We start from the raw sequence: 16,288 nt of genomic DNA on the forward strand, positions 1-16,288 counted from the left end.
CCACAACCTCTGCCTCCCGGGTTCAAGTGATTCTCTTGCCTCAGCTTCCTGAGTAGCTGGGACTACAGGCGCATGCCACCATGTTCGGCTGTTTTTTTTGTTTGTTCTTAGTAGAGATGGGGTTTCACTATGATGGCCAGGCTGGTCTTGAACTCCTGACCTCGTGATCTGCCCACCTCAGCCTCCCAAAGTGCTGGGATTACAGGCGTGAGCCACCATGCCCAGCCTCTCTTTTTCTTTTATTTATTTATTTTTTTTGAGACAGAGTCTCACTCTGTCGCCCAGGATGGAGTGCAATGTTACAATCACTGCTCACTGCAGCCTCAACTTTCCAGGCTCAAGCGATCCTCCCACCTCAGCCTCCCAAGTAGTTGGGTCCACAGGCATGCACCACCACACCCAGCTAGATTTTATTGTATTTTTTGCAGAGACGGGATTTCGTTGTGTTGCTTAGGCTGGTCTCAAACTCCTAGGCTCAAGAGATCCGCCCACCTCAGCCTCCCAAAGTGCTGGGATTACAGGCTTAAGCCACTGTGCCCAGCCCTTTTCTGTATTTTCTAAGAGAAGGAAAGAGTTATTTAATATGAATATAAAAGTAATAAGAATACTTTCACTTTCAATGTTTTTACTTTCCAAAGCTTTTTCATATTACTTGAATATTGATATCTTTACTTATTTAACTTTTTTCATTCTTTTTTCTTTTTTTTTGAACAGAGTCTGGCTCTGTCACCCAGGCTGGAGTGCAGTGGCACAATCTTAGCTCACTGCAATCTCTGCCTCCCGGGTTCAAATGATTCTGCCTCAGCCTCCCAAGTAGCTGGGATTACAGGCGCCCACCACCACCCCCGGCTAATTTTTGTATTTTAGTAGAGATGGGGTTTCACCATGTTGGCCAGACTGGTCTTGAACTCCCGACCTCGGGTGATCCTCCTCCCTCAGCCTCCCAAAATGCTGGTATTACAGGCGTGAGCCACCACGCCTGGCCACTTATACAACTTTTAATGGCCACTATTAAACTGCTCTTCTGCCCAATGCCGTTACACCAAGCCACCTACTATACAAAATCCTGAAGTCCATCTACCTGCCCCCAAAAGGACAACCTTTCCATTTAAGACCATCTTTCAACAATGTGTTTGCTAACAATCACGTAACTGGTTTTCCCCAATTTGATGGAAAAGAGACACATAAATCCATTTTTATAGCCAGAGGCTTTTTACAAGTAGTTTTAGGGTGTGATGCTTAAGTTAATGATGTGATGTGGTAAAGTAGCATAAACCAGTAGTTAAGCCAGGGGTCTGAGCCACACGTCCCAGGGCCTGGCTAAACTTGTTTGGCTGTATGATGCTAGACATCTGAGGTAATAGTTCATACCGATGCATGTCCTGCATTAAGATTCCATGGTAAGACTGCTAGCTGCCAATTCCTTAGTGGCAATGCTCTTCCTTGATAACAGATCCTGATTCTCAGCTGGGTTCAATGACACCCAGCATAAAAGCCTCCATCTCCCTGTCTCCTCTCCAGCGAGTGATGGCCAGGCGACCACACTCTGTCCAATTAACACAAGCACATACGCCATGCTGGACTTCTGGGAGATTAATGGGAGCCAACTCAGCCACATGGGGCACCTTTTCTGTGCTTCTGCTTCCCCTCCTCCTTCAGGCCTGTGACTTGGACCTCATAACTGGCAGTCCAGCAGCCATCTGGACCACAGGGTGACAACGAGGATGGAAGCCAAGTACTGGGATGAGGGAGTAAAAAATAGGAGCCTGGGTCCCAGACGACAATATGGAGCTGCCCTAAAATCCTCCGGGCTTCTTTTCAAAGACAAGTCAATGTAGACCTTGTTTAGCCGCTGTTATTTTGTTTGGCTTTTCGGGCTACGTACGGTCAATCTAAACTCAATGCAGATTCTATATCAACATGGGATACTATATGCCATACGCGTTTCACTGCCAGTAAACTGCAAATGACTTTTTAAAGTAGATGACCAAGATAAAAAAACATTTTAATAAGACACTTTTTACTGAACCTTTCTAACAGCTAGGCGTTTATCATCAACTGCTTTCTCTTTCCCACAAAGACAGCTCCTGTGTATACATACTCTTTTCTCGAATGGTCAAAGTCAACTAACACATATAATTCCTAGTATTCTCCCCTCACATGACAATGACCAAAATCCAATTCTCTGGAACCCTTAACAAAAGCAAGGAAAACAAACCAGTGTTCCCAAGTCTATAAAATACAAAGAAGTTATGGCTCCCAAGCTGGAGGCAATGGGCAAAGAAGCGGCATAACACTTCTAAGATAATTTTAAGCCTGGGCCACAAAGCAAGACTCCCGTCTCTATTAAAATAATAATAATAATAATAAAATTTTTTAAAAAAAGGCTGGGTGCACTGGCTCACACCTGTAGTCCCAGAACTTTGAGAGACTGAGGCGGGTGGATCACCTGAGGTCAGGAGTTCGAGACCAGGCTGGCCAACATGGAGAAACCCCACCTCTACTAAAAATACAAAAATTAGCCAGGTGTGGTGGCAGGCTCCTGTAATCCCAGCTACTCAGGAGGCCGAGGCAGGAGAATTACTTGAACCCAGGAGGCGGCGGTTGCAGTAAGCCGAGATCACACCACTGCACTCCAGCCCGGGTGACAAAGTGAGACCCTGTCTCTAAAAAAAATAAATAAATAAAACTAAAATAAAATACAATCATTTTCAAGTCATGTACACATTGCAATGGAGTAAGAATGGTGGTATCATCAAGTCTCATATTAGACGTATACAATCCTTGGCAAACATCCACCCACAGACAAACGTCAAAGTGCTACCCCACCACACATGTAAGATTTACAACTAGCATCAACATCAGCGCCAACCATGCAGTCCAATGGACCATAAACATTACTGGGCATCAACTGTATTGAGAAGGTCCTTTCATATACTGCCGAATGTTTAAGTATTATACAACTTCTGCAATCCTGATGGCTCCCCTTGGCAATCCTAAAACCCACATAAGGAAAAAGAAAGGACCAGAGTTTTGTCTCCTGAATAACAGAATGACACTCAGGTCTCTTGCCCTCTCCTACAAACAGCAGAACCTTAACAGGGTAACTTTTCCTGCATAAGAGCCTGCACTCCTAAATACAAATCTCATAAGAGGTAAAAATGTGTATGAAGAGCTTAAAATTATACTCAAATTCAAAACTTCATCAAGTAAACTATTAACTTTTACAACTTTGTTATCCTAGCCCAACTTTCTAAATGGGTTCAATTATGTAACTTTACAGTACTTTGCCTACTTCTCTCAACATGATAAAAATATTAGAAAAAGTAAAATAAAGAAAATTCAGCTTCTCCATCACATTTTCCAGCAATATATCTGCTTCTTTTTACCCCATCACTTAAAGCAATCTCTAGGTAGAAATTACTTTGAAAAGAAGTCACCAAAAGTTTTAATTTATTTAAAGAATAGAATTTGAGTTGGGGGGGGGATGAAAATCATCATGATAAAGAGACAGGAAAATGGCAAAGGGAAAAAGAGAAACCAGATTTTTTACGTAACTTAAATACTTCACATGCATCATATCTAAAATACATATCTAATGTTCCATACCCTTACAAGAAGGAGTTTTTCTATTATTAAGGGGGAAAAGAACACAGGTAGAAAAGATAAATGTATATTTGTATATGCATAAACCAGATATGCTTTAAAAATGTCAGGAAGGATATGCCAAATGTAATAGTTATTCTCTCTAAAGGGAAATATTATAGGTTAACTTCCTCTCCTTTTTAGCTGCACTTTCTAATTTTCTACAATAGACACTTACTACTTACATAATTTTTTTTTAAGAGATGGGGTCTCACTATGTTGCCCAGGCTGGTCTCAAACTCCTGGGCTCAAGCAATCCTCTTCCCCCTCAAGCCTCAGCTTCCCCAAAGTGCTGGGATTACAGACGTGAGCCACTGCGCCCCGCCACTACTTACATAATTTTAAAATGTAGTTTTTTTTGTTTGTTTTTTTGAGATGGAGTCTCGCTCTGTCACCCAGGCTGGAGTGCAGTGGCACAATCTCGGCTCACTGCAAGCTCCACCTCCCGGGTTCGCGCCATTCTCCTGCCTCAGTCTCCCGAGTAGCTGGGACTACAGGCGCCCGCCACCATGTCCGGCTAATTTTTTGTATTTTTAGTGGAGACGGTGTTTTACCGTGTTAGCCAGGATGGTCTCGATCTCCTGACCTCATGATCCGCCCGCCTTGGCCTCCCAAAGTGCTGGGATTACAGGCGTGAGCCACCGCGCCTGGCCTTAAAATGTAGTTTTTAAAGTAAACAGATTCACCATAGCATCAACAGAAAAATAAACCACATCTGGAACAGCCTGGAGCAAAACAAAGTCTGAAGGATTTCCAGGCTCAAAGCTGAAGGATGCAAAGAGAGTGAAGTCCCTGGGAGCCCATGCTACCCCCCCAACCAAAGTCCTTCAACTCAAATGCCCTCCTCTCTGGGACAGGATGCTCAAATGCCCTCCTCTCTGGGACAGGATGCTCCAGGTGATTTTAAGTACATACCATTATGCAATTGTGTCCTCTTTACCACCCAGTTTAGGCGAGAGAGAGCACAAACTACTACAGAAAAGAAGCGTATTCCTAGCCCTGCTGAGTCAGCCAACGTGAAGGACTGGAGCTTCTACCAACTCACCATTTAATATTTAACACTTGCTTTAAATCCAGTTTATGGATTCTGGATGTTTAATAAAGAGTTGCTTCTCAGTTCCCTGCTATTAAACACTAGGTAATTATGGCATTTAATTAATACCACCCTTGGGCTACCAGGAGGTTGGTGATATTACCAGGAAGTCATGCTCTCCAAATGGACATCACCATCTGAATCAGCTCACAGTTTAAAGAATAGCATTCTCTTCTTATAGTCTGTACTGTGATGGGTATCTCAAGTTGAGGTGTTTACGTAAACATTCAAACAGATAATAAAGGCTTGCTCTACCTCTTGTTCCACAAAGAGGAAAATCCCTTTTGTGATAATATTCACACTTCCCACAAGTTTTGTGCACAGCATATCAGAATTACACATTCTGATATGTGGAAAAATAGTAGGGAAGGCCACTCTAGACTGCTAAAAAAAAAAAGCTCAAAATTATCCCAAACTCCTCAGGCGCCTCTTTCCTCTCTTCCTAAACCAATCTTTCTTGGCACTCATCTCACCTCCTACATCTCCATTCAAGGATGGAATGTGTTTAAGCAAGGGGTTTCACTGCCCTCTAAGGTTCCATTAGAAGTCCACTCCTACTGACGTCGTGGGATGCATCTGCAACTGCTCTGAGCCCCTCCAGCCCCATCTCTTCATACTCACTGTTGCTGGACTTAAGGTCGCGGTGGATGATGGGAACAATTGCCTCATCATGTAAGTAGTTCATCCCTCTGGCAATCTGCACAGCCCAATTCACCAGGATGTCTGGGGGAATCCTTTTCCCAGATAACACTCTATTCAAAGGTCCTCCACGAGCAAACTCCATGACCAAGCAGAGGTTGGGCTCCTTCAGACATACCCCTCTTAGGGCAATGATGTTGGGGTGCTTCAGCATGGCGAAGAGCTTGGCCTCTTGGCGAACATTCTCTATGGTCTGGCTGATGTCCTCATCAGGGTCGTGGCGAGCTGCTTTCACAGCAACCTCATCCCCTATCCAGAAAGCACGATAGACCTTCCCAAAGCCCCCGATGCCAATAATCTCTTCCAAGGTGAGCTCCGCAAAATCAATTTCTAACACTGAGAAAGGGAAGAAAAAAAGAAGCAAGTCAAAAACATCTTGAAAACATTGTATTTAACCTTTCATTTACCTGAGTGGGTAAACATGGCAAGTTGTCTGTTTACTGGGCCTTTCTGTCTCCCCATTATAAAGCAAATTCCATAAGGGCAGGAACTGCAATCAACTTATTTTCCTTTGCATTTTCCTTAGTGACAGTCAGCACATGGTAGGCATTCTATAAACATTCATGAAAAAAAATCCCACCTGGAAAATCATGCAGAATCCTGTACCAAAACCAACTATTGTCACTAAAGGGAATATGGGAGAGGCCCTTTTTTTTTTCTTTCTTCCTTTAAAATACATTTAAATATAGAGATGGGGTTTTGCCATGTTGCCCAGGCTGGTCTTGAACGCCTGAGCTCAAGCAATCCTCCTGCCTTGGCCTCCCAAAGTGCTGGGATTACAGGCATGAGCCACTGCACCTGGCCGAGATCCTTTCTTTGAGACTTACTCAGCTTTACTGTGTACTCAGTGGTGAGAAGCACCCAACTCAGTGCCAAGGCAGACACCCAACAACCAAACCATAGGATGAGAAGAGCTTCTGCAGAAGTATGATTAGAGGCTTAGGAAAATCACTAGCTCCCACAGCAGCACAGAGCACTAAGGGGGTGAGTGGGGAAAGGAATCTCAGGGAAGGCAACATTTGAAATGGGCCCTAAAGGGTGAGTGGGAGAGATCTCAGGCGATGAAGGAAATCAGGGCAGGGAAGGACAATCAGGCAGAGGGAAGGACAGGAGCCAAGAACATGGAGTAGGAAGTATACGGTATATTAGGACCTCCAGGGAGTCTGCTGTGGCCAGGTCATGTGCATCAGGATTGGAGACGAGGCTCAAAGCCTTGTTGAGGGTAACCAGGCCAGGAAATGTCTTTAAAGCCATTCTGAGGGGCTTGAACATCACATTGTAAACAAGAGGAGTCATGTGTCTTTCAGAAAAGGAATGTTGTTAGACCTGTAATTTAGAAAGGAAATCAACTCTGGCAGCCACTGGAAACTAACCTGGAGGACACAGACCCAACAGCAAAAGGACCCCCTAAGGAGGCCTTGCAGCTCAGAGGTCTGAACCTCAGCAGCAGTGAATATAGGGAGTACGCAGTCAATTTGGGAGACTTTCAGAACTTGGTTCTACCTGGACCCGGAGACTGAAACATGGGAAAGGAGCCTCATAAGAGATATCTTACTCCAGCAGTCATCTGTGCCTCAGTTCAAGCCCTGATGATCCCAGTATCCCACCTAGTATCCCAACCAATTATTCTCCTTCCCAAATCCAGAGTTTGAACCTAAGGTACTTGATTATATATTTTGTTGTGTGTGGAAAGGCTTTCATGGGTAGATAATAATAGCTGCCAGTGATTATAAAGCGAGCTACATGTGGTGCTAAGTGCTATATGAGCAAAGTGTGTTTTGTTTCTTGCATGAAACCCTGTTCTCTATCTTCTTTTTTCTTTTGTCTTTACCTGGCTGATTCATACTCATACCTCAGGTCTTAAATATCAGTTTCATAGTGGAACTTCTCCATCACCAAGACCAAATGAGGTCACGCCCCTATCAAACACTTCCATGGCAGTTTCCATTCCACAAGAGGCATCAAGGTTATAATTACTTAATTACTTGTTCAATGCCTATTGTCCAGGCCAGATTATGAGACACACAAGGGCCGAGATTATGTCTGCCCTATTCACCACTGCACTTGCCATGCCAAACATTTTGTAGGTAACCAAGAGATCCTTGAAATAAAATGGAAAAAAAATCTACTTGATATGGTTTGGATATTTGACCCCTCTGATTTTCATGTTGAAATGTAAGCCCCAGTGCTGGCGGTGGGGCCTGGTGGGAGGTGTTTGGGTCATGAGGGCCGATCCCCCATGAATGGCTTGGCACCCTCCTCACAGTAATGAGTGAGTTCTTGCTCGAATTCACACAAGATCTGGTTGTTTAAAACAGTGTGACACCTATCTGGTTTTTCTCTCTTGCTCTTGGCTCCCACCACATGACATGCCTGCTCCCACTTCACCTTCCGCCATGAATAAAAGCTCCCTGAGGCCTCACCAGAGCCAAGCAGATGCTGGTGCCATGCTTCCCGTACAGGCTGCAGAACCATGAGCCAGTTAAACTTTTTTTCTTTATAAATTACCCAGCCTCAGGTATTCCTTCATAGCAACGCAGGAATGGACTAACACACTATCTCAGGAGGAAATAAACCAAATTCAGATCTTAAAAAAAAAAAAAAAACTGAACTGGAACTAGACCTTCTGAAACAAATACAGAAAATAATCACACTTTACTAAAACAAAAAAACTAAGAAAACAAAGATACATTTCTGAACTTTTGGCAAGACCAAAAGAGGAACTGCCACTGCTGACTATTCCCTTCCTTACTCAGCCAGCCCTGTAACGCCTCCGTTCTCCACTCAGATGCTGGTGGTGCTAAAAAATCTGTTCTTGCTTAATTATAGCACCTCTATCCCATCTGAGGTTAGCCCATCTGTATTTTGTAATGCAACTGGCAGTCTGCACAAAGGAAACTCTTAGGTGGATGTTAGGTGGATAGTCTTTAGATATACAAAAAGTATAGCCCATCCTGACCCCAAAATTCCAACTGTTTAAAGAGGTTATCACCTTATCCAGCAATCTTCCTGAAGAATGAATGTCATGGCAGAACATTGTAGACTAGCAATCGGCATCCATTCCAAAATCCTTCTAGCACAAATTTCAGTACTACAGAGGCTAGGAAGCTAAAAACTACATTTCCCAGACTCCTTTACAGCTAAAGTTCTGAATGCAGATTAAGTTCTGCCAATTAGATGCACAATATTTGAAAGGCAGAAGTGAGATGAAGACCATGTTCTTGCTGCAGGGATTTTTTGCATCAGCATGTTGGTGTCCAATCACTAAGTCTGTAGATGTGGAGAGGAATGTTTCATAGCCAAGTGGTTGCCTAATCTCTGGGCTGCAGACACAACAGGGTGTTTTTGAAGCCAACAGCTTCAATGGCAGCTCCTGATTCTGTATGTTCCCAATTAGAGAAGTAGCAGCTGAACTGGTGGGCCAGTTCTGCTATGTTCTGGGAGTTGTTCACATAGGTCCAGCTGAAAGCCTCTTCTCTCAGCCCTTCCAACAATTCTGCAAGCACAGAATTTCCTGTGCTAAATCTCTTTCTTGCTCAAAATAGCTTGAGAGTTTCTGAGCCCCAAAATGAATCCTGACTGATTACTAATTTGTGCCTGATGTCATCTATATGAATGAGAAAAATATGCCTATGTTATAAAGAAAGATTAGAAACCCTCTTGGAGAAATACATGTTAAGAGTCTTCCTGGTCATGGAGGGAGGAACATTCATGTTTTTCTAGCAGCTTTTACACATATGAAAAGATGTGTCATTACTTAACAAATTTGTATCTGTTTTCTTATTTCCTCAACTGAGTATCTGAATTCTCCTTAAGGGAATTTTAACTATTGTACTTTCTCTTGGACCCTCCCTTCTTTCCTCCAGTCTTAAGCATAGTTGTAAACACACAGTAGGTGTTAAATATTCATTTAAATGCAGGAGGGATTGAAAAAATAAATGCAGGGAGGTTTAAAAGATATGATTCAGTACTAGGGTGCTGAAAGGACAGCTCCTCTAAAAACCTCTGCAGGGAAGGGAAAACAATAACCTCTCTTTGGGTAGAACATAAAAATCTCAGGTTCTTGCTATTTAGTTAAGCAAATATTATGACCTGACTCCAAGAAAAGTATAGAACACAACTTTCAAGCAGATAAAAGACAGAACCCAGGAAGAAGGGAGGGAGGAAGGACCTTCTTTTTCCTTCCGAGCTCAGTCCCTTTGGATAGGAACAAAGGAACTAGACCTTCAGCTGCAGCAGAGTATGTGGGGCTCTCCTTCCCTTCCCTGCTCCAGTCAAGACCTGGTTTTAAGTAAGAATCAGGTCAAGCTGCATTCAGCACATTTTTCAGTTTCTGTGGAAGGATATTTCCAGGAATATCAGGAATAAATCCTTAGTTCTTCCATTTTTAAAGTCAAGATGTTATTCCCTCTCAATCATATGCTTGGAAACTGAATGTTTAGGCACATTTTGGTGGGTTTTGAGTAAGTGAATGGTATATACTTCACTCACTTAAAAATCTTAGGTACATCTGAAAATATGTCCTTCTATTTCTAGTGGATGTAGATAATAAAAAACATAAACTAATAACCTTAATGTATGCCCTGTTTGAAAACTGAAACAACTCTCTTGTAAGAGAAACTTTCATATAATACCTAGGATTGCATCTCCCAAGATAATGAGTTTGGAACTGTACATTTTTCATCTTTCACTAAAATAAAGATGATGGATGAGCTCCTGGGTTATTTATATTTGTCATCCATAGACAGCTAAACTCTAACAAGTACCTACAATGGAGAGGATTAAAGCATTATATGAATGTAAAATGATTTATAATATCATTTTTATATGTTTTCTTTGTCATAATATTTAGTAATTTCCCCTTCTGTTTTAAATAAAGTTTGAGGTCAGATACAGTGGCTTACGCCTATAATCCCAACACTTTGGAAGGCTGAGGTGGGAGGAATGATTGAAGCCAAGAGTTTGAAACCAGCCTGGGCAACAAAGCAAGACCTCACCTCTGTTAAAAAAGTAAATAAAAATAATTGGCTGGGCATGGTGGCATGCGCCTCTGGTCCCAGATTCCTTGGGAGGCTGGGGTGGGAGGATCTCTTGAGCCCAGGAGTTCAAGGTTGCAATGAGCTATGATTATGCCACTGCACTTCAGCCTGGGCAACAGAGTGAAACCCTGTCTCTAAAAATTAAAAAAACAAAAAAAGCTTTTAAATAAAGTTTGAAGCTAAATTTTCACTTTAAGAAGCAATAATATGAAACTAAAGCTGAACAGTATTGCTTGACTTAATGTCTTCTATTCATGGCCCAGAATGCAACGTCACAACACATGCTCACAGGAGAAGTTCAAAAGGGTAACTCTGGCGATGAAGTGTCAGTGGCTCAATTTCATTCCAAGTCTTCGGAGACAAGGTTTGTCAATCGTCTTCACTTTCCGAGTGACACAAACTGATCTGGTAGAGCACATAGACTTCAATGACCGCCCATGTTCACCCTCTGATGAACCAAGGCACTGCACTGAAGTTTTATATTTACATAGTTAATCTCCCTCATGTAACTTATAAGCACCTTCTGATCTTATCACTTCTTTATGTCCTGGTACTTAACACAGTGTACAGTATCTATCACTCACTAGGTAGTCAATAATTAGTTTTTGACTGAAACTAAATTTTCTGAATTATCAAAAATTAATTCTAGTCAAGATCAGAACTCCTAGTGAGGCCAAATAAAAGAACGTGTCAGGTCTTTCAAATGCCATATTCTTCAAGTCAATTCTTTCCATTAGAACAAGTTACTTCCTACTTTCTCAACATCTGGGTTCCAGATTTAGGAATCCACTCTATCCAAGATAACTTGTATAACAATGAAGATAAGTCCTGGCCACCAAATGAAGAAGTAGCACGCTGCTGCCATGCCTAGCTCTGTGGACAGTTTTTCAGCCTAAGTCATACTGACTCTTGACTGCTCTAGCAGCCAGAGCACAAGATATTGAAGAAACCGAGTTCCTGATCACGAACCTCACCTAGCTCTTCTGCTTTGACATTAGCTGTCCCTGAAAACAAAATCACAAAACTTCACCCACAGAATCAAAATCTGACTTATGTTTAAAATGACACTGTTTTCTAACATGCCAGGCTATTCATATTTCTTCCAATATATGACCAAGTTCATTTTCAACACTTTCAAAACACTATGCCAGGATGCTTAGCCTTAAGGCTACCAAACTAGTCCCAAAAAGATGTAGTATCTGGAAACAATTTAAAGTAATTTGCTACCTCCAGGCATTTTAAAGATCAAAATGAAGAAAAATGAAGTTTTAAACTGAATGAGAGGGAGAGGGGGAACCTAAAGATTTGAACATCGATTTGATAGTCAAAACACCAACAGAAAAAGAAGAGCAGAAAAACAAGCGAAGAGGCTATGATTTTGATATTATGTGCTAGTTTTTAAAAAACATCTTAAGATAGGCCAGACACGGTGGCTCACGCCTGTAATCCAACACTTTGGGAGGCCGAGGCGTGCGGATCACCTGAGGTCAGGAGTTCGAGACCAGTTTGGCCAATATGGTGAACGTCATCTCTACTAAAAATGCAAAAATTAGCCAGGCATGGTGGCGGGCGCCTGTAATCCCAGCTACTCAGGAGGCTGAGGCAGGAGAATTGCTTGAACCCGGGAGGCAGAGGTTGCAGTGAGCTGAGATTGCACCACTGAACTCCAACCTGGGAGACAACGAGACTCTGTCTCAAAAAAACAAAAAAACTCAAGATTAAAGTAACACAATTGCTGGGGTAAAAAATAAGTTACAGAGCCAAAAACGTAACTGTTACAAAGGAAATCTTAAAACTAAATATTTAAAGTTGGTCCTTGCTAATGACGTTTTAAAAAAATCAACTAAGATGAAAGTATACAAAATAAGGAATAAACAGTAATTAATACATATTAACAATACCTTTTTAACAGATAAGAGATTATGGAAACTCTCAAATACAAAATAGTGTAAACTGCACTAAAGAGATATTTACATGTTTTTTCTGAAATAAACTAGTATGATTAAGGGATTGTGATGGCAATTTAACTCCCTTGAAAAAAAAAGATTTCATTATAGGGTATGAAATATGGGGCTCCTGGAAAATTGACGGAAACCAGGACACTGGGAGAAAGGCCCTGGGAGGGACCCCTGAGCATGGTCCCCCTGAGATTTGACCAGTTCCAAATATAGGCAAGGATCTAGGATGAGAAGAAAGAAGAAAATGTATTTCCCAAACAGCCTCACTGTCAAAGGACTGGGATTCAGCCACTGTACCTTGCAATCGTGATCTCCCATGGGGGAACGACATACTTTTTCCTCTCTAATCATCACTTGTCCCACCCCCACTCTCAACACACACATCCCTCTTAGCACATTAATCAGTGAGACTCCTAAAGGTACAACTTCTGAGATATAAGAAATAGGATCCAAGAAATCAACCCGGCATTTTACGGGCACCTGAGCCTTGAGTTCACACATGCTTCTGGGACTTGTGAGCCAGCTCAGCCCTGCGGAGACACCCCCATCTCTTTGAAAGCAAATGCCTTTAGGAGGCGGGGACAGGCGTTAGAAGAGGTGGTGGCAAGGTCCCTGATTTGGGGACTAAGGCTAGGACACTAACCACCAGCTTGCCATAAACACTTCCAGATTGGGAATGGGGGGCGGCGGGGGGTGAGTAAGAGAAGGGACTGGGAAACTGGCAAATTCTCAGACTAGGACTTCAGGATGTGGAAATCGGGAGCCACTGCTGAGGTGGCCAAATGAAGGTGAAGAAGCCCAAGCGTCTGAAGTGCCGGCAGGGCCTGAGGCGTCTCGAGCTTATCCAGCACACCAAGCGAAGCCCTGGCAGCCTAAGCGCGCGCCACCCACACCCAGGTCAATCGTCCTCCTCACCCCCCGCCCTCATCCCAGCCCTCGCGCAGGGCTCCCCCCTTCCCCGACCGCCCCCCAGGCCTCCGTCATTCCCCCTCCCCGACCGGCTCCCGGGCCCCGCCTTCGCCTTACACTGAATGGGCGGGTAGCAACTGGGGTCCTCGCCGCCGGGCTGGCAGCGGCTGGAGAAGGCGCTGCGCGGGGTCACGTAGTTGCTGGGGAAGATGCCCACCCGCTGGTTCAGCTGCCCGGTCCACCAGCCCTCGTCGCCGGACACCTGCGAGTCCTTGGACAGCACCTCCACCACGTCGCCCAGCCGCAGGGTCAGCTCGTCCTCGCCCGCCGCCTCGTACTCGAACACGGCCGTCCAGTAGGGCAGCGGCGCGTCGCAGCCCAGCTCCCCGGGGCCCCCCGCCGCCGCCGCCGCCGCCGCCGCCGCCTCCTCCTCCTCCTCCTCCTCCTCGGCCCCGGCCCCTGCTCCATCCTCCCCCGGCGGGGCGGCAGCGGCGGCGCTCGCTAGGCAGCCGAGAAGCGCTCTGGAGGGCTCCATGGAGCGGCCGATCCATAGGGTGCGGGGCCGCCGCCGCCCGCAGGAGCCGCCGCCGCCTATTGTTCATGCGCCTCCGCAGAGCTGGGAGGACCCCCCCCCCACGACGGCGGCCGCAGGTAGGGCCCGGGCTGGCAGGGCTGGGAGAGCCGGCTCGCCGGCGCTGTTACCGCGGTACGAGAAGAGCGCCGAGCGCGAGCGCTCCGCGCAGCCTAGGGGCGCAGCGGGCCGAGTCCCCGCCTGCCCGCTCGCCCCCCCGGGGGCGGCCTCGTCACCTCTGCCGCCGGTACCTGCTCGCGCAGCCGGTGCCCGCCGCTGCCCGCCGGCCGCCGCTCTCCTCTCCGAGCCGTGCCGTGCCCCGCCCCCCGCACCGCCCGCTCGCCGGGACCACCTGACGCGGGCCTGGCTCCGCCCCAGCCCTGCGGACCCGAAGGGGCTCCGCCCCACGCCCGCCCCGCCCCGCGCCCGCTGCCTTCCCATTGGCTGCGGCCGCCCAGTCCCCGGTTCCTCCGCCGTGGTTGGGGCAGCCAGGCTGGCCGCCTCGCAGGTCCCTCTCACCCCCTGCGCCGCCGACGCACCGTGCCCTCCCCCATTGCGGGCTCTCTCATTCTCAAACCCAGGTCGACTCACTCTTCCCGCCCACTGGACCGCCGCAGCTCCCACCATTGGCTCGCGGCACCTGTCCGTTTCCTGGGAGAGTTCAGCACCTCCCGGCAGGAAGAGGCTCCGGCCTCATTGGGTGCGTGAGGAGGGAAGGGTGGATCCTAAAAGGTAATACTGAGCCTTCATTCAAACTAAAAGGCTGGAAGGGAGGCCGCTGCCTTTGTTTGCCATGGATGGGTAGGGGCTGCACTGAGCAGCACCGGTGTTCTTCATCCGGCTGCACCCCCAACAGAGCTCTTTCTTCCCCAGATCCCTTTTACAGTTGGATTCTCCCTCTTGGATCTGGCTCTGCCTTAGTCCAACATAGAGGGATCAGCTTCGCCCACGCCCACTCTCACCCGGAACCTTTCATCTCTTATTGAAGCCTTTTAGGCCCATTGGGATGTTCATTAGAACTCTGAAAACTACAGTTCTCCCCTTAATGAGGACTGCACCACAGCTCGCCCTCTCCAGGGTTCCGGTAAGAAGAGATTCCAATACCACTCTTTTTTCAGAATTCAGAAACGCAAGAGACCACCTTACTGAGCTTCAAACTGGGGCTGGGAACGCTGCCATGAATTGGGCTTGGTCTGTCTGAAGGGAGCCACCTTTTCGACAATCCTTAGATTTCTTTTGCCTGTTGGAATTACACCTTGGATCATGGCGAAGTCTATAGAGGTCAGATTAAGAAGAACCAAAGCAGAATAAACGTAGAAGCCGATGCTGAGTTCACGAGTGAGGACGATCTCTTCCTATATGCTTTGCTTCCTATTATATACCCTGCGTTTTGAACATTAAGGACGAGATACGAGGCCCATAATGTTTCTTCTTGCTTTAATCCTATCGTGGCAACGTTGACTTCCAGTAAGAAAAGTTCTCTGATCTTTTCTCTCTTTTCTTTTCTTTTCTTTTCCTTTCTTTTCTTTTCTTCCAGGGTCTCAGTTTGTTGTCCAGGCCAGAGTGCAGTGGCGCAGTCTCGGCTCACTGCAGCCTCAACATCCTAGGCTCAAGCCATCCTCCCACCTCACCCTCCCGAGTAGCTGGAAGTACAGGCTCGTCTTGAACTCTGGGCTCAAGTCATCCACCTGCCTCGGCCTCCCAAAGTGCTAGGATTACAGGCCTTAGCCACCTCACCTAGTCCTCTGAAATTTCTAAATAAGCCAGTGCTGAAGGATCTAGCCCAATCTCTACCAAACTTTGTTACCTTTTCCCCTTCAGTGGTAGGAATAGACATGATTTATTTAGCAAGGGTGAGTGCTTTTGTTGAATTTTAGTTTGGGGTTTATTATTACACAAACCAAAGACAGCGGGGCAATTTGGAAAGATAACTAGGCAGCTGCATGACTTCGGGCAGGTGTCCTAACACTGTACTCTTAAAGTGAGGGGAGTGAACTGGAAGATATCCTGTGTCCTCATAGTTTGAACATTCTGTGGTTCGCTCATCAATATGACTACACTGTATAGTCACAGCACACATTTGAGGTCTTGAAGAAGAGAGATGAGGCTTGTTCTAAAAAGCGTCCAGAGTAGGTCTTGGAAAAGGATTTCTGTTTAAGTAAAGACCTAAAACAATGCTCAGATTCTTATTATACATAGGATCCATGAACTGGAAAAGATATGGATGAGTCTGAGTAAATTCTCTAGGTTTTGTTTTAGACAAAACCATTCCACCGTCAAGCAGCAGAGAGCAAGGGAGTGGGGATGGAGGTATATTGTGTTTTTTTAAAGGCCATAAGAAAATAATTGTCTTGATAAAATTTTAACTTAGGAC

At 45.5% G+C, this 16,288-nt stretch overlaps 1 protein-coding gene across 3 annotated transcripts in view; it reads right to left on the minus strand.

Annotated features, from left to right (window-relative positions):
• Positions 1-14,242, minus strand: part of MAP3K9 (mitogen-activated protein kinase kinase kinase 9) — an 86,531-nt gene extending 72,289 nt beyond the window's left edge. For 2 of the 3 annotated variants that reach the window (XM_031001861.3, XM_031001860.3), the window contains exons 1-2: positions 13,461-14,242; positions 5,360-5,773 (exon numbers count right to left, since the gene is read on the minus strand). In XM_031001861.3, coding sequence (XP_030857721.1) covers positions 5,360-5,773; positions 13,461-13,878 — 832 coding nt within the window. In that variant the 5' untranslated portion in view covers positions 13,879-14,242. The remainder of the gene's footprint in view (positions 1-5,359; positions 5,774-13,460) is intronic. The other variant, XM_055362215.2, reaches the window with a different exon arrangement.
• Positions 14,243-16,288: the final 2,046 nt, after the last annotated feature.

Source organism: Gorilla gorilla, chromosome 15, assembly GCF_029281585.2.
Source record: "Gorilla gorilla gorilla isolate KB3781 chromosome 15, NHGRI_mGorGor1-v2.1_pri, whole genome shotgun sequence".
Taxonomy (NCBI): domain Eukaryota; kingdom Metazoa; phylum Chordata; class Mammalia; order Primates; family Hominidae; genus Gorilla; species Gorilla gorilla.